We start from the raw sequence: 21656 nt of genomic DNA, 5'->3' as shown, positions 1-21656 counted from the left end.
CACAGCAGCCCCGCCGGATCCCAGGCCTTCCTGCATTCGCTTCTGCAGGGGCATCCGCGGCGAGTTAATCTTGGGATCGGATGGCTCCGAATGGATGCAAACAACGATCACACGCTGTACGCTGACGGCACCGATCAAAACAACATGTCCAATGCGCCGGTCCGGCATTACCCCGTGAGCTGCCGCCATGCCGCCAGCATTTAAGGTTCCCTCTGCAAGATCGATTACGCACCGCTGCTCCATTACGCCCGGCATGGAACGAGTTGCCCCTTCAGGCAGCTGCTTCCCTCGTTCCCTCGGGTAAAGCATCCACCGCCTCGTGAATTGTTTGGTACATCTGATGCTGCTTCTCGGAGGTATCATGCCGAGCCGGCGAGGTCTTGAGACGTCATATGCAAGCGGTTTGGAAGAGCACGACGTCAGTGCCTCCTTTGTGTTCCCAGACATGACACAGAGGCACCGCCAATGTACGGGTGGGGGAGGCTTCAAGCTCCTCGAGGAAGACAAACAACTTTGGGCCGCGGATACCCCGTATTCCTCGGATGCCTCGGAAGGAACCGAGTATCGAGGAGCTTGTGGGAAGCGCGATTCCAGCTCGACCCACTTGTCTGCTCCGTTCGGTTCCAGCGAGCGCTCATCAGTTGCAGCTATCGGAGTGCTTGACGTAAAGCCTGACGAGAGCGAGAATGAAGTCCACTTCGGAGCCAACGATCGCAGACCTGCAGAGCCCTTCACTATCCTACACCCAATGCATATCTATAGGGGAATAAGGGGGGCTCGTAATAGCCGTTTCAGCGACGGCTGCGTTACATTCCTAAGAGCGTTTACATCGCAACGTCGCCGCTGTCGTCCGGTCGCGGGGCGCCGCGCTCGACAGAGTTGACGATTTCTCGTCGAATCTCAGAGCTGATCGTCGGGTGCGGGCGCACGCGGATGACGTCGAGGAGGGCATCCTTCTGGTCCGCGGTAAGGTCAGAGCCATATCTGACATTAGCTAGGGAACGTGAGGGACAAAGCTGAAGGATACTCACCGCTGGACAAAGACGAGGAGGGACTGGTGCCAGAGGACGGGGAGCTTGTCCTCACCGTCGCGCGAGCGGGGCGAGTTGGCGAGTCGGATGAAGTGGAACACGAGCGCGTCGACGACCTTGTACGGAAGCGCGTACTTCTTGTCGAGGAGGATACGGATGAAGAGCGAGTTGGGTCCGGCATAGTCCATGCTGGCGAGACGCATGAGGGCGGCAGCGGAGTGGAGAACCGGCACAGAGACCTTCGAGAGGACAGAGGCAACGATGGCCGCCTCCTTCAGGGAGCAGCTCGACTCGCACATCGGGAACAGGATGCCCTTGAAGAACGGCGCGGGCTTGTACAGCGCCTTCTTGAGCGAGTTGTACAGGTGCACGTTGAGCTTGCCGTGGTTGTTGCGCATGTCCTCGCGCACCAGGTCGAGCAGCACACCCTCGAGGAACACGCGCACCTCGCTCGGCTTCAAGTTCGAAACAAAGATCTTGGTGCACGCGAACGCAGCGTGCGGCGTCCAGCTCGTCGGCGTCGTGACGGCAAGAAGCTGGGCCCACTGCGGCATCGAAGGAAGGATCTTGAGCGCCTTCGGGAGCGGTCCGCTCTTGTACCGCGACAGCAGGTAGCCGACCCTGCACGTTAGCTACAGCTATCGGTCTGCTAGCTCTGTGCTACTCACTTCGTGTACACCTCGACAACCTTGGGGTTCAGGCCCTGGCGGGGATCCGGGGGTCCATCGTCCTCGACGGGGGCAGCCGGCGCACCGTCCATCTGGGCAAAGATGAGATCCGCGAGCGTCTTTCCCTGTCCCTCATCCTTGCCGAGCGCATCCATCGTAGCGTGGTCCTCCGGGTCGATGTTGAGCTCGTGCTCCTCGTCGCTTCCGCCGATGTCGCTTCCATCCTCGTCATCGCTGTCGTCGTCCGACTCGATCTGTCGTGGCCGGGCGGACGGCTCGGGCTCGTCGTCCTCATCCTTCCACATGTCGTCGTCGTCCTCTCCAAGCTCGTTCGCAACCTCGTCCTGCTGCTCGCGCGCGAGCTCGAGAATCTTGCGCGACATGCGCGCATCCTCACCCGTTCGCGGCTCCTCGACCTCCTCCTGCTCAACCTTGGACTTGCGGTTCTTGGCGCGGCCGAACTTTCGCAGCGACTCGTCAGCAGCGAGCTCAACGTGCAGCGGGTCGTGCCGCGCTTGCTTGCTTCGTGAAGCCTTCGGCATGTTGATTTATGGAGTAGAGTTGTCGTGAGATCAGAAATTCAGCCAGGTGGCTCATCGATCGTTTCAAAATTCCTGGCGGCGGGCGGCGAACAAATCTAATCGGTGTCACGTGATCGCTCACTCAACTGTTGACATCACCTTGCCCATCAGCCGCTTTCTGCAGCACTCCCTCCCTCCGCCAGCAACCTAATCTTATCACCAGTGAGACCAGTCGTTTGCGCGTCGTGCATCTCAACAACGCGACAGGACAAAGGGATAGACAATTCGCGAAGCAATTGCAGTTTCATCGACAACCGCCCCTCGATCGAGGACTTGAGACATGAACCCAGGACAAACAACCTCTTCTCCGTCTCGCTGGCCCCACATATAAACTGTCTCTGCTCTCTGGCGCAACTCAACCTTCCCACTAGATTGAAATGGGCAAGAAGAAGTTGAAAAAGGACGCAAAGGATGCCCCGCCAGCACCAGAGCCGGTGGGCGGGCCTGTGGACCCATCAGTGTTCGCCTCAGTGCTCTCGGTGAGTTGGCTAGCTCTAGGTTCTCAGCTAACATCAGCTCGACTACCCTCTCCTAGACCCATCTCTCATTTTCGCAATTCTGTTGGACTACGACCCATCCGAGCTCGGAAGGAATGAGCAAGCCATCAGAGATCAGCTCGGTGTTCTGGAGGCTACGAGCGTGCCAGACAACGACGATTCTAATGGACGGGCAGAGACAGACACGCCCACCTACAGCGAGAGCTCGTCGGCTTTGCTGTCGCAGACGCAGACAACCTCCATCACAGACAACACTGAAACCTTTGACGACGAGGACCCCCAGGACGAGATCGACTTTCTCAAAGCGTTCTTTCCTAACCTGTGGGTACGAAGGGCAGGAGATTGCTGACCCATCAGACCCCAACGTGACCTGGAGGAGGCGCTCACGTCGGAACCCACGCTAGAGGCCGCTATCGACCACCTGCTGTCTGTCGAACTAATTAACAATGTGGGCAAGATGGGACACTGGCCCGACGAGCCATCAAGCGAGAGCGACGGAGGCGCCTTTCGCCCTGCACTTTCTCGTCGGAGCAGCCGATCGCCAAACAAGAAGGCCGCAGTCCTTCCCCCGACGGGCAAGAAGAAGAAGAAGCCGACGGTCACGATACCCGTTGTCGACACAATGCAACGACGCTCTGCCAGCGGCCGTTCAACGCCTGTGACGCCCGCGAACTCTGCCGGTGTTATTCCCGCGACGTCAACGGATGTGTGGACGGCGTATGCGTCGCTCACCGAGACCCTGGCGGAAATTGTGCCTCGCGCGACACCGGGCTACTTCAAGTCCTACCTGCACTCGGGCGACTACGACTCGGCACATGAGGCGACTCTCGCCGCGCTTAACGCGCTTGCGGCATCGAATGCGCGCCTCGGGGAAGATCTCGCCGATGAAGCATGGCAGATCTTTGAGGACGTGTATGGTGTCAGCCGAGATGACGGTAACAACGACATTTCGGACGCCCTGCACGCTTGCATCGGGGCAGCGGAGGGCGACGTCATGTCAGTCATGGACTTGATGAACGTCGTGCACGATTTGCGCTTCTGGCCAGACTACGAGGCGCGCCGGGAAGCCGAGCAAGATCCGTTCGCGACGCTCTCCGCGCTCGAACGCCAGCTGCCCAAGTCTGCTGGCACAACTTCACCACCGAAGACAACACGTGTGCTGAACGGGAACAGGCTTACGAGACCTGTTTCAGAACCGCCTCAACAGCGCACAAAGCAGTCTGAACAGCGTGTCGGCAACGGCAACATCCGGGAAGCCAAGGTGCGCGCGGTGCCGGGATCGAAGGCGCCGGCAGGCAGCGCCAGTACGAGCACGAGCACAAGCGTGTCCGGCGCCAGCACACCCGTGCGTACATCGCCGTCGCGAGCGCGCAACATGCCGGCGACGTACACGCAGGGCTTTGCGCCGTCACCTGTCGCATGGACCACGGTCAACTCAAAGAAGCCGAAGCGCGGCCCGCACCCGCTCTCGGCCAACATCCCGGCGTACGCTAGAGGCGCGCCTGCACCGAGTCTGGCTGCAAAGGACCCAGAAGCGCTCACGCCCGCCGAGTGCTACGCGCGTGGAGCGGCGGCTCGTCGAGCGCGCGAGGACGCTATGCGCGCTGCCGGTCGTCACTTCCGTTCAGGACAGAAGCATATCCAGGCGAGCGTCGCGGGACATTACGCGGCGCAGGCACGCGAAGCGGCCACAGCAGCGAGGGAGTGGGAGCTCCGCGGGGCGCGCCTCCTAGTCGACGAGCAGCTCGAGAGTCGCCCTGCCACGATCGACTTGCACTACATGTCTGTCGAGCAGGCAGTCACTATAGCGAAGGAGACAGCCTCGCGTCATCACTCGGGCGGCGACGGAGGTACCCTCATCATCATTACGGGCAAGGGAATCCACAGCGCCGGAAACCGCGGCGTCCTCGGTCCCGCGGTTCAGCGCGCGTTGACAGCCGAGGGATACCGCGTCACCAGACAGGAGGGATACCTCGCTGTACGCAGTCGGTAGCGGCAGTCGGTAGCGATGCATCTATTTTGCACTTTGATCGCCGTCTAGTCCAGGTTTCCGAGATGCAAACAACGACGGCGGTTGGACGGCAATGCACATCCGTATCTGCAGCCAATGGAATGCGGAGCAACGTGCCAAGCAGCGGATGTCGGAAGCAGCGCCTCGCTCGTGGCTGGCCCGTCGGTGTCTTGTCGATTATTTATAGGTGCCCACTCCCTGCATTGTCCGTGTCTCGTCCCGCTTGCGGGCCAAGTCCGTTGAAAAGACGATCCCTACCGGCCCTGCCATTTACGTTACGCTCACTCTCCTACAATGCCTTGTATGCAAGGCCCGGCCCCACCACTCCATCGGCGAACGTCATGCTCGCCCTGGACAGTGGAAAGCGCATGCATTAACGATCGTCAGGCGTCAGCATCTCTTCGCCCCTGCTCACTGCTCACTGCTCTTCCTCTGACCTCTAACCCGGCTCCAGCGTCAGCATGCTGCCGAAATTCAGTGACGACGAATCTGCAAAAGTCACGGAACGGCCCGTCTCCGGTGAGTTTCGCGACGCACGGGTGTGGTGCCTGCCTTCGCAGACGTAGATCACGCTAAGCGATATTTCACTACGTTCAAAATGTTCCACTGACACTCAGAGTCGGAGATCAGCGGGTCAAGCGGCACCGACTTCATGGGTCCTGTCGACCCAGATGTCGACGTCGAGCGCCAGCCAGTGATCGCTTAGAAGGACGATGACGAGATGCAGCCGTTCTCGTTCAAGATGCCCGAGTCGTTTCAGTGTTATGCCGCCGAGTGCGCCGGCATCTTCGTCATGATCACGATTGGTCTTATCACGAATATGTGAGTGCGATGCGAGAGACGCCCTTCTTCATTTCACTCAGCAATACTCTTCGGCTTCTTCGTGCTCTTGCTGTTGCAAAGGCTCCTTCTGCCCCGCTCCAAACTCCCGTCAACCACGGTAGCTGACAACAGCCAATCCACCCTCACCGGCGACCCAGAGAACCCAACAAAGTCCAACGACGTAGCATACGCCTTTGGTTGGGGCGTGGGTCTCTTCGCGGGACTGCTCATCACAATCCCGACGAGTGGAGGGCATATCAACCCCGCCATCACGCTCATGCTCGCGTCCTACCGCGGCTTCCCCTGGAAGAAAGTGCCGGGATACTGGGCCGCGCAAGTCGTGGGCGCCTTCGCTGCGGCCGCGATGGTGCAGGGACTGTACTACCAGCTGCTGGACCAGTACGAGGGCGGGCGCGGGCTGCGGACGATGAAGACGGCGACGCTGTTCATCGACGTCGCGCCAAAGTGGGAGAGCAACATTGGTGAGTCCCTCCGCGCCGACGTCAGTCGGCGCACATCCATTGCTCGTCTGCCGTGAGAATAGCGCTGACAGCGCAGACGCCTTCTTCCAGGAAGTCACGGGCGCCGCACTCCTCCTCCTCGGCGTTGCGATCGCGACCTCCCCGCCAAACGCACACTGGACGACCTGGTCCAAGGCGCTGATCATGCTCTGGTTCTTCGTCGGCGTATCGGGCTGCATGGGCCTGCATCCCGGCTACGCGCTGAATCCGGCGCGCGACTTTGGCGTCAGGCTGAGCTGCTGGGCAATGGGATACGGAAAGCACCTCTGGACACAGCGCAACTGGTACTGGATCTGGGGATGTCTCATTGCCCCCGTTACTGGTGGGCAGCTCACGACGTTCCTCCACGATTGGATCGTGGTGGGAAGAGTCCAGTTCACGGTGCCGATCTTGACGAGGCTTATCCGTGGAAGAAAGCGCAAGACCAGGTAGAGGACGAAGGTAGAGGGAAAGCGCAGGAGCGCAGGAGCACGGGAGAGCAGAGCGCTACGACGACAGCGTATGGAAGAGCCTCGTACGATAGTTTCCGGCGCGTTCTATTCGGCAGGTTCGAAGTTAAAGGTGGGACTGGAAGGCGGAGTTCGGGTCGCGGAGAGATGTGCTGCATGGACGTGGTGGCTGGCGTGGTCGTGGAGCGCGGCATCCGCCTGTCGGGCAGCTGAGCGTTGTCTCTGAGCGTCTCTGATGCTGCCACAAGCTTCCTCGGCCGCAAGCAGAGTGCTGCTCACCATGAAGTGATCAGATCGCCACCCGCCACGTACGCCACCTTGACATAGATAAGCATCCCTCTTCCAATTAGGTTCCCGGGGTAGTTGTAAGATAAGAGAGATACAGGACATTCGCATTGAGATTATTGGTATGTATGGTTTGCACGGCACTCATGAGGGGCCGGATCCGGCTCGAGTCGGAGTGTTGACTCGGAAGTTAGGCCAAATCTCGGCGTTCAACGTCATTGATAGTTGCAACCACACCATGTCTGACGAACCGGTCAGTTCTCCTTTGACTACACTGACAGCGCACATACTGACGACAGACGAGCGATGTACTCAACGCCTTTGGCTTAACTGGCCCGCTGCGACTCATGGAAGGAGGCAGAGAACCCGTGTATGCGACCTCGGACGACTCTGCCGTCCTGAAGCGGGCGAAGGAGGACTGCCAGCGTTTCGTGGGCGAGGTGCTCGACCCCCTCCCCCAGAATGGGTTCCGATTGGCCCGCGCGCTGCGGCCAAAGGCTGGAGGATGGACATGCGACGGATGGGGCGCGAACGAGCTGCTTCCTGGCAAGCCGAGGGAGAAACTGTCGACCGAAGACGTGGTGCGGGTCCTCAAGGCGGGCCAGGTGCTGCACGCGGCCACCGAGGGTGTGAAGCGCGAACTGGTACCGGTGGAGGATCACGCGTGGGCGCGAGCCGATGCCGCTGTCTGGGGCGAGGGCGAGGTCGCTGTCCCAGAACCGTGGAAGGCGCTCGTCAATGCCCTGGTGGATTTCACAAGAGACGAACCAGACCTCGGCCCCTCCCAGCTGATCCACGGCGACTTGTCGGGAAACGTCCTTTTCGCGCCTGTCTCCGACTCCTCACCATCTTCCTCTGGCTCTGGCCCGAGATCCGCCGCCAAGCACTCCGGGAAAACCCCCGGATGGTCAAAGCAGCAACAGCCAGACCCCGGAATCATCGACTTCTCGCCCTACTTCCGCCCAGCGGCTTATGCGCTCGGCATCGTGATTGCAGACGCGCTACTGTGGCACGGACACGGCTCCGAATTGCGCGGCACCGTGCAGCGGGCCGGCATCTCTGTACCAGTCGGTGCGATTGCGAGGGGGCTCTTGTTCCGGATCTACACGGCTATCGGATTGAGGAGGGAGGGTGTTGAGGAGGAGAGCGAGAAGGAGGAGGTGGAGCGCTTCACGATGGCGGCCAAGGCAATGGGCCTTGGGTATAGCTATACTCTGTGATGTGAGGTGATCCTGCAGCAGGCTTCGGGGGGTCAGCTGTGGAGACCTGTGTGACAGTGGGCGGAAGTGGTTCGCGCTCGAGGAGTCTCAGAACTTGGAGGAGAATACAGCCGTCAGTGTGCCGAGCCGGGAGTTCGCTGATGCGCAAGATAGAGAGTGTGGGGAAGAAGAAGAGGGTTGCGACGATGAGGTAGAGAACGAGGTTCCGTGGGGGAGGCTCGGCACGTGCAGAGCAGGACACAGCAGCGCCTCGCCTTAACGGCCGAACCTTCAGGTCGCTCGTTATCGCGAGGCTTCCAGATCAACGCTGAGTAAAGCTAGCAATACCATAGGCTCCTTCCTCAGAAACTACGGCCTCACCCGCGACGCACCACGACCGAGACCTGCAGCCTTTCTGGTCTGTTCTGACGTCTGTGCGAAAGTCGGATCCCGACCTTGACACCGATACGATGTCTGACCAACTCTCTTCACGCTATAGGCCACCAGCTCCACTGTCAGCACACCCTCGCCCTCCGCGGGTCCTCCTCGATCTCAGATCCAAATCGGAGGCCAGTCCAGACACGGATCCCGGGTCGTGTGACTGGCTGCAGATGCCAGTAGGCCGCTCAAGAGCGCGCCGTGATTGTAAAATGGAAGGCTCCGAGGTGGAGCCCGGGGTTGGGACCACATCGCTGGAGTCTAGAGAGACAGATAAGGTTGCATGCACATCTTGGTCAGCTGTCCTTCCCCTGCGCCGGTATGGGGTGAGAACTTGTGCCTCGGGCTCTGCACGCGCTGATGGAGCGAGTGGAGTCTGGCCACGGGCTGTTCTTTTCATCCTCTGTGAGCTCTGTAAGCTGTGAGCGCACGATGGTTAGCCTCGCTACGCGCAGCAGTAGTACACTCCCTCCTCCTTTCCCGGTGCACTCTGGGCGCAATCTCGGTCAGCTCGGAGCGTAGAGCTGTAGATTACGCTTGCACTCTCGAGCAACTGTCCGTGCGACCTGGCCACTGGGCCCGACATCGCTAGAGTCGCAGGCGTCTGGTGGGCTCCAAGACCGAAATAGAACGCCCTCTGCGCCTCCGAGGCACCTCAATGCGAGACGTGCCTGCGATTGTGATCTCGCTGGAAACGAGGTCCAAGCTGGAGGAGCGCAGAGTACGTAGCGATGTCGGGGCCAGGTTTTCCCGGCCAGACTAAGGCCCATGATTAGGCACGGTGATATCGGGTCATCTCACCCGAAATCAAATCAGCCTCGCTTCTCGTCCAGGTTAACCGGATTCAAGTTTCCCGCTCAACCCCGTCTCCCCAACGACGCCTGCAGCAAGAGCGTGTGCCATTTTACCTATTGTTGCATTGCTAAACCAACCTATGCAAGAGAGATCAAGAGAAAAGAGATAAAACGTCTGTATTGAACAGGTAACACAGAGTACATGAGCCGTTTGGAGGGCTCTTTTGGGTGTTTGGATTGTTGGGGGGAGGATGGATGGGGGTCGTGGGATGGGGGGTCGTTAATGAACATTTGGGTTGTGATGCTTCGGACATAGCTTCGCTCTGCTGAGCGCAGGCGCAGCTCCGCTTCGCTCCTCTGCTTAGACAGAAACAGTGGGGGCGCCGGGGGCGACGTTCTTCTCAACGGCGGGGGTCTCGAGCGAGCCCTCGGTGGAGGAGCCGTCGCCGCGCTTCTCGACGGTGTGGAAGAAGTCGCCGGACATGGCGGCCTTCTGCTCGCGACGCGCCATGCGCTCCTTGTACGCCTTGGACTTGAGGAGGCCGAAGAAGGTGAAGCGGCCCTCGGACCACTTGTACCACACCAGGGCCATCATGACGCCGATCCAGTAGAAGATGTAGCCGAGAATGGTGCCGACGGACGCATTGTTGTTCCAGCCAAAGATGGCGTTGAAGATCTGCCAACCTCCGTTGGTCGTGGGCGATCCCGGCTCGGGGTTGCCGTACGTGAAGTGCCAGACGTTGCCGTGGACGTCGTACGAACCGGGGCCGTCGCCGGTCTCGGCGACGTCACCACCGACACCCTTGGCGAACTTGTAGTACTCGAAGAACCAGATGGCACGGGTGAAGAGACCGGCACCGATGAGGAAGAGGAAGAAGGTCGAGAAGATCAGGAACCAGTGCAGCGTCGTCGTCGAACCGGTGCGGTAGATGATGTAACCGACGGCGAAACCAGCAATGAGACCGATGACAGTGGGGAGGGGAATGGCGCGGGCAGTGGTGTTCATGGAAACACCACCGACGAAGACGACGGCCTCGAGACCCTCACGCAGCAGCGTGATGAGAGGGAGGAAGAACAGAGCCCAGCGACCAGTCTTGCCGCCCTTGGCGCTGACCTCGGAGGCGTGGGGGTCGTTGACCTCGTAGTTCTTGGTCGACGAGTCGAAAGCAGCAGCGAGCTTGTAGCGCCACTTGATGCGCGAGCGGTCCATCTTCAGGAACGCAATGCCCATGAGGAAGATGAGGATGGCGGCGATGAGACAGAAAATACCCTCCCAGAGCTGCTCGGTCTGGGCCCAGAGGTCGTTAAGCTTGGTGTAGAAGACGGCGATGAAGGCCGCACCGATGCAGAGCGCGATGAAGAAACCAGTAAGCGTGCCGGCCCAGATCTGGATGCGCATGCGCTTGATGATCTTCTTGACACGGACATTGTGCGCGCCGTCCATGGGACCGACGGCCTCGTCGACACGCTCTCCGGGCGCGAGACGGCCAGTCTGCATGAGCTGCTCCGTGAAGGAGAGCAGCACCGAGACGATGATGGCCGCTTCGACCGTCTCACCTGTACATTGTTAGCACGTGTTCTGCAGTGTAGCGCCGAGGCATGCACTGCGATCGCCGGTACCGGGACAGCCTCGGACTTGGCTGCATTGCACAAGCCTTGGTTGTTGACACCCGGTGGGACTTGGTGCCAAGAGCCAAGCGGTCAAGTGATGCTGGGCCAAGCCCGTGTGCGGGCTTCAGGCTGGCTCGGACCCGCCAGCGCCTGCCAAGAACCCAAGACGCCAGAAATACCTTTCACAGCTGCTTACTCACGGAAGACGATGAAGAAGATCGGAACGTTGAAGACGTCGTTGCCCATGTTGATCCGTCGGTGAGGAGCGAGGGAGGGGGGATGGGTGTGGAGAAAAAGACTCGCTCGGTTGCGGCCGTTCTTTTAAGTGCTGGGTGCAAGCAGGAAGCGTATGGGACGTATCGGGCGGAGGGGAAGCAAGGGGTTGGCTGAGCCGTCACCTGGCCTCGAGGAGGGGCTAAGGGGCCAGGAAAAGGCCGCAGAGAGAGTCGAAAAATCCTAGCCAGCCGACCGAAGCAACACCAATCAATCACGCCCTTCCGGGCAGAACTGGCCGGGCACAAGACCCAATGGGCGGAAAACCCAAATTATCAGATAACTTTGCGCGCTGGGGCCTAGTGCCCAATCGAGCGAACAAGCGTTGCAAGTCTTGCCCCTGATGTTTGCCGTCCCTGGGAGGCAGCAGTTCGTTCCGAAGTGCACACCGTCTTTCTCAGGCTTGTACAGGGGCTTCATAGGGCTAATAGGGGCTGCCATCTCGAAAAAGTCGGAAGATCAAGGTTCCCATACAGACTCGCGGCGAGGCAGCAAGGCTGTCGACCGAACGCCATGTCCGGGCCCTGATTCGTCCACTCGAGCTCAGGCACACCAGCGTGGGCTTGGCACGGCCGAACTGGGATCCCGTTTTATCTGATAATTGGCAGCATGCCGCTCCCCCTTTCCCCAGTCCGCAACTTGGCAACAATGCCAGAACCACTCACAGTCCCGATGTTCAACAATCTGTGCTATAAGAGTTTTCTTGGGCAACGCCCGGTGCGTACCTCCGCCGATCCCGCTTTGAGTGGTGGTGACCTGCATCACATGCCCGACATGGGAAACCGTGCTGTCATTAGCTCAAGCTGAATGCAAGAGGCTCAGGATACTGCAGAGGTCAGCTGTTTAGGCCGACATTGGACTTCCCACGTGGCTCTAGACGCAATGTCGGCCCGCTCACCCAATCACTGCCCGCACTCCACCGTGTTACCTCGAAGCGACTTCTGCACGTCGTAAACGCCAGAGTGCCTAGCTGCTCCAATAATAGAACCGCAGTGGGGGCTCTTAAGCGCATGACCTTGGGCCGCAATTCAGCGCCAGAGACATCCTCGACCGGACGTGTGCCTGGAGTGGTAGGCAGTCTCACAACAATGTTGGACGAACGAACCTGTCCAGCCTCCTGTCTGCAGGCGAGCGTCATGAATGCATCTTTGCGGGCAACACCGAGCAGAGAATACAAGCGGCGAAAAACCGAATGTGTCTGCTATCTGCTGGCCCGTCTGGACTATCGAAGCCAGAACTAACGGAGCAGCGATTACCACCGTTCGGTGATGAAACATGGTGTCTCCGTGCTCGGGAGTCGGCGTCAAAGCCGATGAAGGCGAGACAAGATGCGAGCTGCTCCGGAGAGAGATCGCGTCAGGCTCGCTGTTGGCTGTGCGCAATCTCGGACTGCGATGTTCTGTTCACCACGACACTGGCAATCTCATCGGCGGCAAGCAATGGCTCTGATTTCGGTTGGCCTTTACGTACCAGGACCGGAGTGACCCTGTGTTCCTGCAAACACAATGCTGGTCCACACGCGGTATCAGACATTCCGTCGCCCGAATGGCGTCTGACCAATGGCATACGAGGAGGTCGGCCGACCGCGATTTTAACTCTTCCTCCCGGTTAGAAGGCGTGATTTGGTCCCGTGCAGTCTGTCCCGTGACTCGCTGCTTGCACTGTGCATGTCGGCCGACGCTGGTTGGCCCAGCCCAAGTCCCACCGTACAGTCGAGTCCATCGTCGGCATGCTCGGGCTCTCCTCTGCCTGCCCAGATCCATGCGCAGCCAGCTAGCCCGCCAGCCAAATGAAGCTAGGGTGAACGGTTAAGCTCTCTTAGCAGGGAGCGGGAAAAGTGCCACTTGGGCGCCGCCCGCTAGTCCCGAGATGCAATGACCTCCGTTATCAGATTAGACAGCAGCACCCGTTACACGTATGCCAGACGACTCGAGAGCCGAATCACCCCGACGTCGCTCCTAACCTATCGGCCTTCATCACCCGCAGCCTGCAAACTTGTGTGTGCGCCGCAGCCTGTCACCAGGCTCAGCCCCAGATCTGGAGCCTGAGTCCAAGACCAGACGGCCACATCTCGACCGATTTCCATGACTCAGCCCACCTCGTAGCCGTTTCTTGGCTTTTCGGACCGGCCTTCTTCACACTCCAACGCCGCACCAACGCACACACACTACATTCCCTCTTCCCGCCGTCAGCCCTTAGGACACTTTCGCCATCGGTCCATCGTCGAGTCGTGTCTAACCACCTGCTTCTCGCTGTTCTCCAACTTTGACACAAACCAGCACGCGCGCGACATTTCTGTTTCTCACACCTGATCACACACCCGTGTGCGTCTGATCCACAACTTGCAGCGGCGACTATCCCACCACCCGGTGAAAAAGCCAAGGCTTTTCGCACAGGCCACCCTCCGCTCGCCACCTCCGGCATGTCCGTTGCTGTCCCGCGCCCTCTTGCCATGCCGACTCCGAAGCCGGCCCCCGCCTCCTCCTCCTCATCTTCGGCACCGAAGCAGGCGATTCCCCGCGTAGCTGCACCGCGGATTGCGGCTCCGCTGCCGGGAAAGGATCTGTCTTCCTCGACAGGGAAGATCTTTGCCAAGCCATCCAAGGAGTGGGTGCTGCCCGAGCGCGCAAAGCCGGGGCGCAAGGCGGCGACAGACGAGCCAGACAACAAGCGTCAGAGCCAGAACCGCCTCTCGCAGCGTGCGCACCGCGCCCGCCGGACCGACTACATTGCCACCCTCGAGCAGCGCCTGAGGCAGTATGAGCAGGACGAGATCCACTCCAACGTGCGCCTGCAGGAGGTTGCGCGTGCTCTGAAGCAGGACAACGAAAAGCTGAAGGCCGAGGTTGGACGCCTGAACGCTGCCGTGGGGTCGCTGCGTACCGAGCGCGATGCATGGAACGCGGAGCGCCGCGCACTCAACGACACGATCAAGCAGCTCCGGGGCGGGCGCATCAGTACCTCGCCAACGACACCATACGCGCCTACGCCGCGGAGCATCGGCATCGCGACGCCAACAACGCAGCCTGCCCGCGCAACAGTGGCGTGTCCCATCTGCCCCGACCCAGACCCAGACTGTCCCTGCCAACAGCCCGCTCAGCCGCTACAGTCGCAGGACCCGACCCTCGCCCCGCTTCCCCCGATCACGGCGTCGAGCCCCTCGACAACAGCGCGCAACACATGGAACGTCTCCCCCTCCAACTGCGGCTTCTGCGACCTCGCCCCCGAAGCGTGTCTCTGCCGCGACATCAAGCCCGTCATCTCCCGCTCTCCGAGCCCAATAGGCGACTGCGGCCTGTGCACGAACGACAGCTTCTGTGCATGCCGTGCTGGCGCAGCGGCCGCCGCGTCTTCGCCAGCGACAAAGGCGATCCCGCTCAAGTCGCTCATCGCGGCGGCTCTTCCGGCGGGACCATCGATGGGCATCGCCTCGTCGTCCACCGCCTCCATCACGGCTAACACTGTCACCGCCGCCGCGCCTCCCGGGCCAAGTATCCAGATCGCCTCGGCCGCCGTCCCGCTCAAGCGCAAGGCGAAGGCAGACCGGATCCAGAGCGTCTGGACGCTCTCCAACGTCAAGGCACGCACGGCACGCACCGAGGCAGTATGCACAGGCGACCCGAGCAACTGCGACGCGTGCCGGAACGACACGTTTGGCCGCGAATTCTGCGGACACCTCTTCAACCGCCCCCACGAGTGTAATGGGGGCTGTGCGTCGTCCTCCTCCTCTGGCTCGGGAGGAGTGGTGGAGGACGGCGGGGTGGTCAAGACGTCCTGCTGCGGGGCGCCAGAGCTCTGCGGGCAGCACAGTGATTGCTCCCCGTCGTCGACTTCCAACACTGCTCCCACGCCTTCCACGGGCTCCGGCTTGGGCTCTGGCTCTGGGTCTGCTTCAGCCCCCACTCCCAATGCCGAATACGCAGAACTCAGCGAGGAGGAACGCGTCATGCGTCCCGACCTGGCCTGGCGGACATTGAAAGCACACCCGAATGCAAAGTTTGCGCCGCTCGCCATGCTCGCCGACGTGGTTGCGCGCCGGCACAAAGTGCGCGGTCCGCGCGTCGAGCTGTCGCCCTCCCCCCCGCCGCCGACCATGCGCGAGATCCAGACGAGTGCAGTGAAGGATGCGCTGAGGTGGCTGGATGGGCAGAAGAGGGGAGCGGAGCGCGTCGAGGAGGGGGCGGAGGGGGCGGAGGAGAGGGACGGGAAGAGGCGGAGGTTGTGGCGGTAGCCAGCCCCCTTCGCAGAGGTTCAGAAAAGGACTCGATCACTCGAGTTTGAGTACCAAACACCATTCAGCAGACCTAAGCTCAGCGGGCTCAGCGGGCTCAGCGGGCTCAGCGGGCTCAGAAGCAGAACACGTGAATTAGAATCAGAGATAATTGTAGCTTCTTATTGTAGATATGATGAAACCCATTGTACATAACCGTGTGAGTGTTGCACTGTTGCACTGTTGCATTCCAATAACCCCTGTCCCGTTGGCCCAGATCGCCATGGTAGGCTCGTCATCGCTGATAAAAAGAGGGGAGGAGGTCCGCCTCTCGGTCCACAGTCCTGTCGAGGATCTCGTCGACGTCCAACTCTCTGTCTCCGCACCGCGCCGTCAGTCAGGCCCGGTACTGCGCGGCATAGTGTCATAGTGTCATCTCTGCATGCTTTCTAGGGGTATCCAAAGCTACAAGTTTACTGTCGAAGGAGATCTATGTGTCGGTTGGGGCTTGACTGTGGGTGACTATGGGAGGTGCGTTACTCGTTCGCGGGGGCCTGAGGCTGCTGGGGCTGGGCTGGCGGGGCCTGGCTGCTGCTGCTGCTGCTGCTGCTGCTGCTGCTGCTCCTGCTGAGGCTGCTCCTGTTGAGCCGGCGCCTCCGGCTGGGCCGGCGCAACGGGCGCGGGCACATTAGGCTGCGCGGGCAGCGTGGGCTGGCCGGGCTGCAGGGTCGAGCTAGGACTCGCTGCGGCAGCATCAGTGGTCTCGTCCTGGGGCGCCTGCTCGTGGATGGGGCGGAAGAGGACAGTCGTAATGTACTTTTTGCGGTAGCGCGTTGTCGTCGCGAGACCCAGGCTGCCGCCGCGCACCGCCGACGCGAGCAGGTGCCCGAGGACAGAGGAAGAGGGCGTGGGCAGCACCGCGTTGTCGTCCGAGCCCCCGATCTGGTTGCCCTGCGCGTCGATGACGGGCACCTCGGGGCGGGCTTGCTGGTTCAAAATCACGCGTTCTGTTGTCAGCTAATCGGCCATGGAGAAGCTGAGGGAAATCAGATGCTTACCAAGGATACGCGGGAGTTGCGGGGGCTTGGGCACCGGCGAAAAGTACGGGACGCGGCGGACGTACTCGCGCAACTCGTCCGAGGATAACATGCCAGGAAGCTCCTCCAGGTAGGCGTAGAGAGACAGGGCTGGGGGAATCTCGTTCGTCCACTGGCTGTCGTCCGGCTGGGCGGCAGGAGCCGTCGTCATGTCGTCGACGGCCCAACCGACCTGGTCCGCGTCCGACTTGGGCGCCTCGACCTCGATGTAGTTGACGAGCGTGCCGTCGTTATCGGTCGCGGTCGGCATGCTCTTAGAACACCGCCAGGAGTCGTCGACGAGGAACTTGAGCCGGTACTGTCCCGGCGCGAGACGGAGGACAGTGTTGAAGTCGTGTGTGCTCTTGCGGAGCTTGATGCGGCCGCGCCAGTTGTCTGCAAAGTTGCCCGTCACCAGCACGGTGCGCCCCCCGCCCGTCCACTGGATGGGGACGTCGACGAGTCCATCGTCCTCCGCCTGTGCGCCGCCTGTTGGCTGCGGCGTCGCGCTCACCGTCGGCGGAGGGGGCGTCAGGCCAGTGCGCCGCGGCGTGCTGTCGCTCACGGGCTTGAGCTCGGGGCGCGGCCGGCGCTCCGGGCTCGGTAAGTCTGCATTGCCGCCGCGCGGCGAGCGGATCGGAATAGGCTGCGAAGGGAAGTAGGTCGTGTGGTCGTTGACGGGAACGACGGTGACGCCTTCCGGCGGCGCCTGTTTTGATGATGGCGACATAGGCGCGCCTGTCGTCGTTCCCCCGGTACTCCCAGCTGGCCGGCGCCCAGACGGTGTCCGGTTTCCCGTCGCCAAGTGATTTGAGGTGTTGGTCGCCGTTGTCGGCTGCGGTGCGGCTGGTGTGAAGCTGAGCCGGTTCAGGTCGGGGAGCTCGAGGGAGCGGCGCCGGCGCGGGGAGCCCGGGCGTCCAGAGGGAGAGTTTGGGTGGGAAGACTGGGGTGAGACGTGGGCGTTGGGCTGCGGCATGGAGAGGCGTAAGTTGTTCTGTCGGCGCTGACTGCCGGAGCGTCCGAGGTTGGTCCCGTCACCATGCCTTGAGGGCGTGCCGTGCTGGTGGGACGGCGTGTTGCCCATAGTGGTGAGAGAGGATGGGATAGTCGGGGATGTGTTGAAGGGTGATAGCGATGGTGATGGAGGAGGAGTAGGTGTGTGTGGATGGATGGAATGGACGATCGAGTGACGCGAGGGTGCAGGCAGACCAAGCGTTGCTTGCCGGTTGCTGAGTGTTGGCTGGCTGGGTGATGGATGATGGATGGCCGCTGGCTGGGAGGAAGGAAGGACACCCATCCACCTGGCATGGCGCCCAAGGAACTAGGAGAGCGGGGGCAGGGTCGCCTGTGGTGGCCCGGAGCACAGCAAGCACAGCGTTACCCCTTCTGGCAATCCCCTGCCTGACATCCCCCCAATCCAATACCGTTTTCATTATTATTACAATGACCAGGAGGCATTCTAATGTCTCGCTAATCATAAGCGTACGCTTCGTGGCTGCATCCAGGTACCGGTGACATGTGCACTCATCTCTCAATCGCTAGTCTGCACGCATGCTCATCGCATGTGGGCGTGTCCGCAGCAACAGTCAAGCGCAACAATACAATAGCGCTGTCAGGTCGACGATTGGGTGGTGCTCGATGGGACCACTGCACGGCGGAATAGGGTGACGCCCCCTTCCTGTACCCGGACCTGGCTCGGCACGACATCGATCTGGGGCAAACCCATCAGAGTACATACTCCGCCCTTCAAACACCCAGCGTGTCTACTCACGACTGACCTCTGGTCAGTGTGCACAATCACCATGCAATATGCAGACAATGATAAGACGCGTCTCACGTAGCCTGCGTCGCGGAATGTGTTGCACGCATCGCCCTGTTGACACAGGATAGATAAGTGGATAGGCGTGGGCGAAACGCATACCTAACCCCCTGCCTACCACTTTACGTAAACAACCGGCCGGACGCCGCTGGGTCTCGATGTCCGTGACGTTGATACCACCTGTCATCACTACACCCAGTACTTGCCCTCTTGTTATATCGTCAACCGCACCTCGACATCGCCACAAAGTTCACTGTCAGCACTAGAACCACCAGTAATGGCCCAACGTCCGGCTCCTCCCGTCCCGACAGGGCGCGGCGCGCGGCGTGATATGCCGAGCGACCGCGCCTCACGACCCAAGCCCCGCATCGGCCAGTACGTGATCGAGCGGACTCTGGGTACTGGCAGCTTTGGCAAAGTCAAGCGTACGTGAGACCAAAGATCTAACTAACGTGCAGTGGCCACCCACGCGATCACTGGACACCAAGTCGCGCTCAAGTTCATCAACAAGAACAAGATCACGAGCCGAGACATGAAGGACCGTGTCAAGCGCGAGATCCAGTACCTGAAGGTGCTCCGCCATCCTCACATCATCAAGCTGTGCGTGAGGTGAAGGGTTACGCTGACCCCAGGTACGAAGTGCTCACGACGCCGACGGACGTTATCATGGTGATGGAGTACGCGGGAGAAGAGCTGTTCAACTACATTGTTGCCAAGGGCAAGGGAGGCGTGAGTTTCGATGACAAGCACATCTAACTCTCAGATGAAGGAGGACGAGGCGCGGCGCTTCTTCCAGCAGATGATCTGTGCTATCGAGTACTGCCATGTCCATCACATTGTGCACCGTGACCTGAAGCCGGAGAAGTGAGTCTGCCAGCGATCGCGCTGACCCCAGCCTGTTCCTCGACAACCACAACAACATCAAGATTGGTGACTTTGGTCTGTCCAACTTGATGACGGACGGCGACTTCCTCAAGACGTCGTGTGGAAGTCCCAACTATGCCGCCCCTGAAGTTATCTCGGGCAAGTGAGTGACTCAACCCCGGTAAAGCTCACACCAGGCTCTACTCTGGCCCGGAGATTGACGTGTGGAGTGCCGGCGTCATCATGTACGTTTTACTCTGCGGCAAGCTGCCGTTCGACGACGACCACATTCCGTCGCTGTTCAAGAAGATTGAGAGTGGAATCTACCACATGCCGTCGCACATTTCGAAGGAGGCGCAGCACGTCCTCCGCCGCATGCTCGTCGTCGACCCGGTGAAGCGCGCGACCATTGCCGAGATCAGAAACATGCCCTTCTTCCTCGAGAACCTGCCGGCGTACCTCCAGCCGCTGCCGCCGACGCCCATGATTGAGCGCTACCCGACGATCCCGATGGACGACCTGAACAGCTTACTGCTGATGAACGAGTCGGGCGGCGACCCGAAACAGCTTGCAGCGGAGAAGGGCTACGTGTTCACGGAAGACCTCGGCGTCATCGACCCGAGTATCGTCAAGGACCTGCTGGCCAAGATTACGACGTACACAGAGCCCATGGTGTGGGAGGAGCTGCAAAAGCCAGGCGACAACCAGGTCAAGGTCGCGTACCAGCTTGTGCGCGACCACCGGCGCGTGCGCGACTCGATGCAGGGGATGAACGAGGACGACCACCGGGCGATGGAGAACTTCCTGGCGTCGTCCCCGCCAGCGTGGAACGCCGAGTTCAACTCGACGCAGCCAAACGAGGAGAACGGCGACGTGGACTTTGAGGACGAGGACGACCCCGAGATCCAGGATATCCCGAATGCGCACTTTGACGTGCTCGACAGCAGTCTGCCTGGGCGCGGGACGCCGGCGTCGGGCGAGGGCGCAAGCCAGGTGAACGCCGAGCGAGCCGCGGCGGCCCTGCTGCCTCAGCAGGCGACGGGCCGTCCCCCGCAAAAGCCGCGGTGGCACTTTGGCATCCGATCGCGCAGTCCGCCGATGGAGGTCATGCTAGAGATCTACAAGACGCTGCAGCTGCTAGGCATGGAGTGGAAGGTGAAGGAGAACGTGGCTCTGCCCGAGATCGGCCCCCCGCCTCCGGGAGGATACGGGGAGGAGGTAGAAGATGTGTTGTGGGCGTACAAGCAGGCGAACCCAGACGCGAGCATCGAGATGGGCAAGCGCCCGCCCGGCAAGAAGGAGGCAGCGGCGACAGACAAGCAGGCGCAGGGCCTGTTCTTTGTCGAGACGCGCGCGCGCTACCGCGACGTCATGGTCCGCATGGATCTGCAGCTGTACCGCGTCGACGACCACAATTACCTCGTCGACTTCCGCAACGTTGGATACTACCCTATCGAACCGAAGCCGCAGCAGCCCGAGGAGGTCGCCGGCACGCCGGCGCACGCGGGAAGCGTGCCGCAGCGCGATGTGTCCCAGGGCCATATCCTTGGCCATGTCTCGGGCCCCTTCCACTTCCTCGAGATGGCGTGCCAGCTCATTGCCGAGTTGGCCGCGGACCGCGATGGCGCAGGCAGGTAGACACGCGTTAGTTGTAAGTGAGGCGTAGGGAGTAATAGACGTGTAGCTGTATGAACCTTTACGTTATGACGACAAGGGAGAAACTTGTTCAGAGTATCGCGACTGATGACCGATTCTCAACGGAACGAGGACTGACGGACGATCTGACGTCATCTCACCGCAGCTTGACAGGAGCGACATCAAGCAATTATTGTAGTTCCGACTCTGTGTACATGATTAGGCTGGCAGACCTGCGACTGCTGTTAGTGACACGACACCACATCTCACGTCCGTCCAGCATCTTCTCGCGATGTTTCGCATGAGGTGCATAGGCTTCACATTTGCTGACAATGTTGAGCATGCGCTGTGTTGCAAGTGCATCGACGGGTGGCGAGAGCGTTATTCCTACCAGCTGTTATGACAAAGTGCTGAGCGGGGACACGGGTGGCCAAGTCGTCTGCCGCAAGGGCGAGTGCAAGCCGCTGAGATCCGCTCTGTGTGTATTCAAGGTTGACGGATGCCTGAGTGCGATGCTCTGGCGTGGTCAGCGCTCTCGGATTTCGACGTCATCCTCGACAAAGACGAGGCAAACCCCAGCGCCCCCGCAATACGGAGTGCGGAATACGGCCGAAGTAGCTAGGAGTTGGTTACATTCATGTCGTCGCTTCCCTCGCAATACGATCCAAACCTGGATGGCCTGGACCAGTATACAGCCTGGCCATCGTATCGAGCGGCCCCGAGAGAGGCAGACCCTGCAGGCCACGCCAGTCTTCAGTGTTCTGGCCTAGCAAGCCTGGATCTAGTGTCTGTGTCTCTGCACCCCCATCGATGAATCGACAGTAAGCTCCTTCCCAGGGTACAGCACCTGGGTCGGACCAATGGCTGAGGAC

The 21656-nt window shown here is 60.6% G+C and overlaps 7 protein-coding genes across 7 annotated transcripts; 4 read left to right on the top strand and 3 right to left on the bottom strand.

The window, feature by feature from the left end:
• Positions 1–824: 824 nt before the first annotated feature.
• Positions 825–2241, bottom strand: A1Q1_01778 (protein required for pre-rRNA processing and 40S ribosomal subunit synthesis, Enp1p; the record flags this gene model as incomplete). Its single annotated transcript, XM_014324817.1, has 3 exons — positions 825–984; positions 1032–1652; positions 1700–2241. 3 exons carry the CDS (start codon positions 2239–2241, stop codon positions 825–827), a joined length of 1323 nt encoding a protein of 440 aa, XP_014180292.1.
• A 416-nt stretch (positions 2242–2657) lies between these two features.
• On the top strand, positions 2658–6563 carry A1Q1_01777 (uncharacterized protein; the record flags this gene model as incomplete). The annotated part of the gene is made up of 6 exons (XM_014324816.1): positions 2658–2759; positions 2797–3102; positions 3154–4755; positions 5495–5610; positions 5692–6092; positions 6169–6563. The coding sequence occupies 6 exons, from the start codon at positions 2658–2660 to the stop codon at positions 6561–6563; spliced, it is 2922 nt and encodes a 973-aa protein (XP_014180291.1).
• A 540-nt stretch (positions 6564–7103) lies between these two features.
• A1Q1_01776 (uncharacterized protein) lies at positions 7104–8085 on the top strand (the record flags this gene model as incomplete). Its single annotated transcript, XM_014324815.1, has 2 exons — positions 7104–7118; positions 7165–8085. 2 exons carry the CDS (start codon positions 7104–7106, stop codon positions 8083–8085), a joined length of 936 nt encoding a protein of 311 aa, XP_014180290.1.
• A 1572-nt stretch (positions 8086–9657) lies between these two features.
• On the bottom strand, positions 9658–11153 carry A1Q1_01775 (uncharacterized protein; the record flags this gene model as incomplete). Its single annotated transcript, XM_014324814.1, has 2 exons — positions 9658–10853; positions 11108–11153. 2 exons carry the CDS (start codon positions 11151–11153, stop codon positions 9658–9660), a joined length of 1242 nt encoding a protein of 413 aa, XP_014180289.1.
• Positions 11154–13602: 2449 nt separating this feature from the next.
• On the top strand, positions 13603–15411 carry A1Q1_01774 (uncharacterized protein; the record flags this gene model as incomplete). Its single annotated transcript, XM_014324813.1, has 1 exon — positions 13603–15411. The coding sequence occupies one exon, from the start codon at positions 13603–13605 to the stop codon at positions 15409–15411; it is 1809 nt and encodes a 602-aa protein (XP_014180288.1).
• Positions 15412–15912: 501 nt separating this feature from the next.
• On the bottom strand, positions 15913–17550 carry A1Q1_01773 (SNF1-related kinase complex anchoring protein SIP1; the record flags this gene model as incomplete). Its single annotated transcript, XM_014324812.1, has 2 exons — positions 15913–16397; positions 16449–17550. The coding sequence occupies 2 exons, from the start codon at positions 17548–17550 to the stop codon at positions 15913–15915; spliced, it is 1587 nt and encodes a 528-aa protein (XP_014180287.1).
• Positions 17551–18562: 1012 nt separating this feature from the next.
• A1Q1_01772 (SNF1A/AMP-activated protein kinase) lies at positions 18563–20787 on the top strand (the record flags this gene model as incomplete). Its single annotated transcript, XM_014324811.1, has 4 exons — positions 18563–18660; positions 18744–19014; positions 19055–19149; positions 19347–20787. 4 exons carry the CDS (start codon positions 18563–18565, stop codon positions 20785–20787), a joined length of 1905 nt encoding a protein of 634 aa, XP_014180286.1.
• Between the last annotated feature and the right edge of the window lie 869 nt (positions 20788–21656).

Source organism: Trichosporon asahii, assembly GCF_000293215.1.
Source record: "Trichosporon asahii var. asahii CBS 2479 unplaced genomic scaffold scaffold00050, whole genome shotgun sequence".
Lineage (NCBI taxonomy): Eukaryota > Fungi > Basidiomycota > Tremellomycetes > Trichosporonales > Trichosporonaceae > Trichosporon > Trichosporon asahii.
Note: the sequence above shows the minus strand (reverse complement) of the source record. Positions and strands in the feature narration are given on the sequence as shown.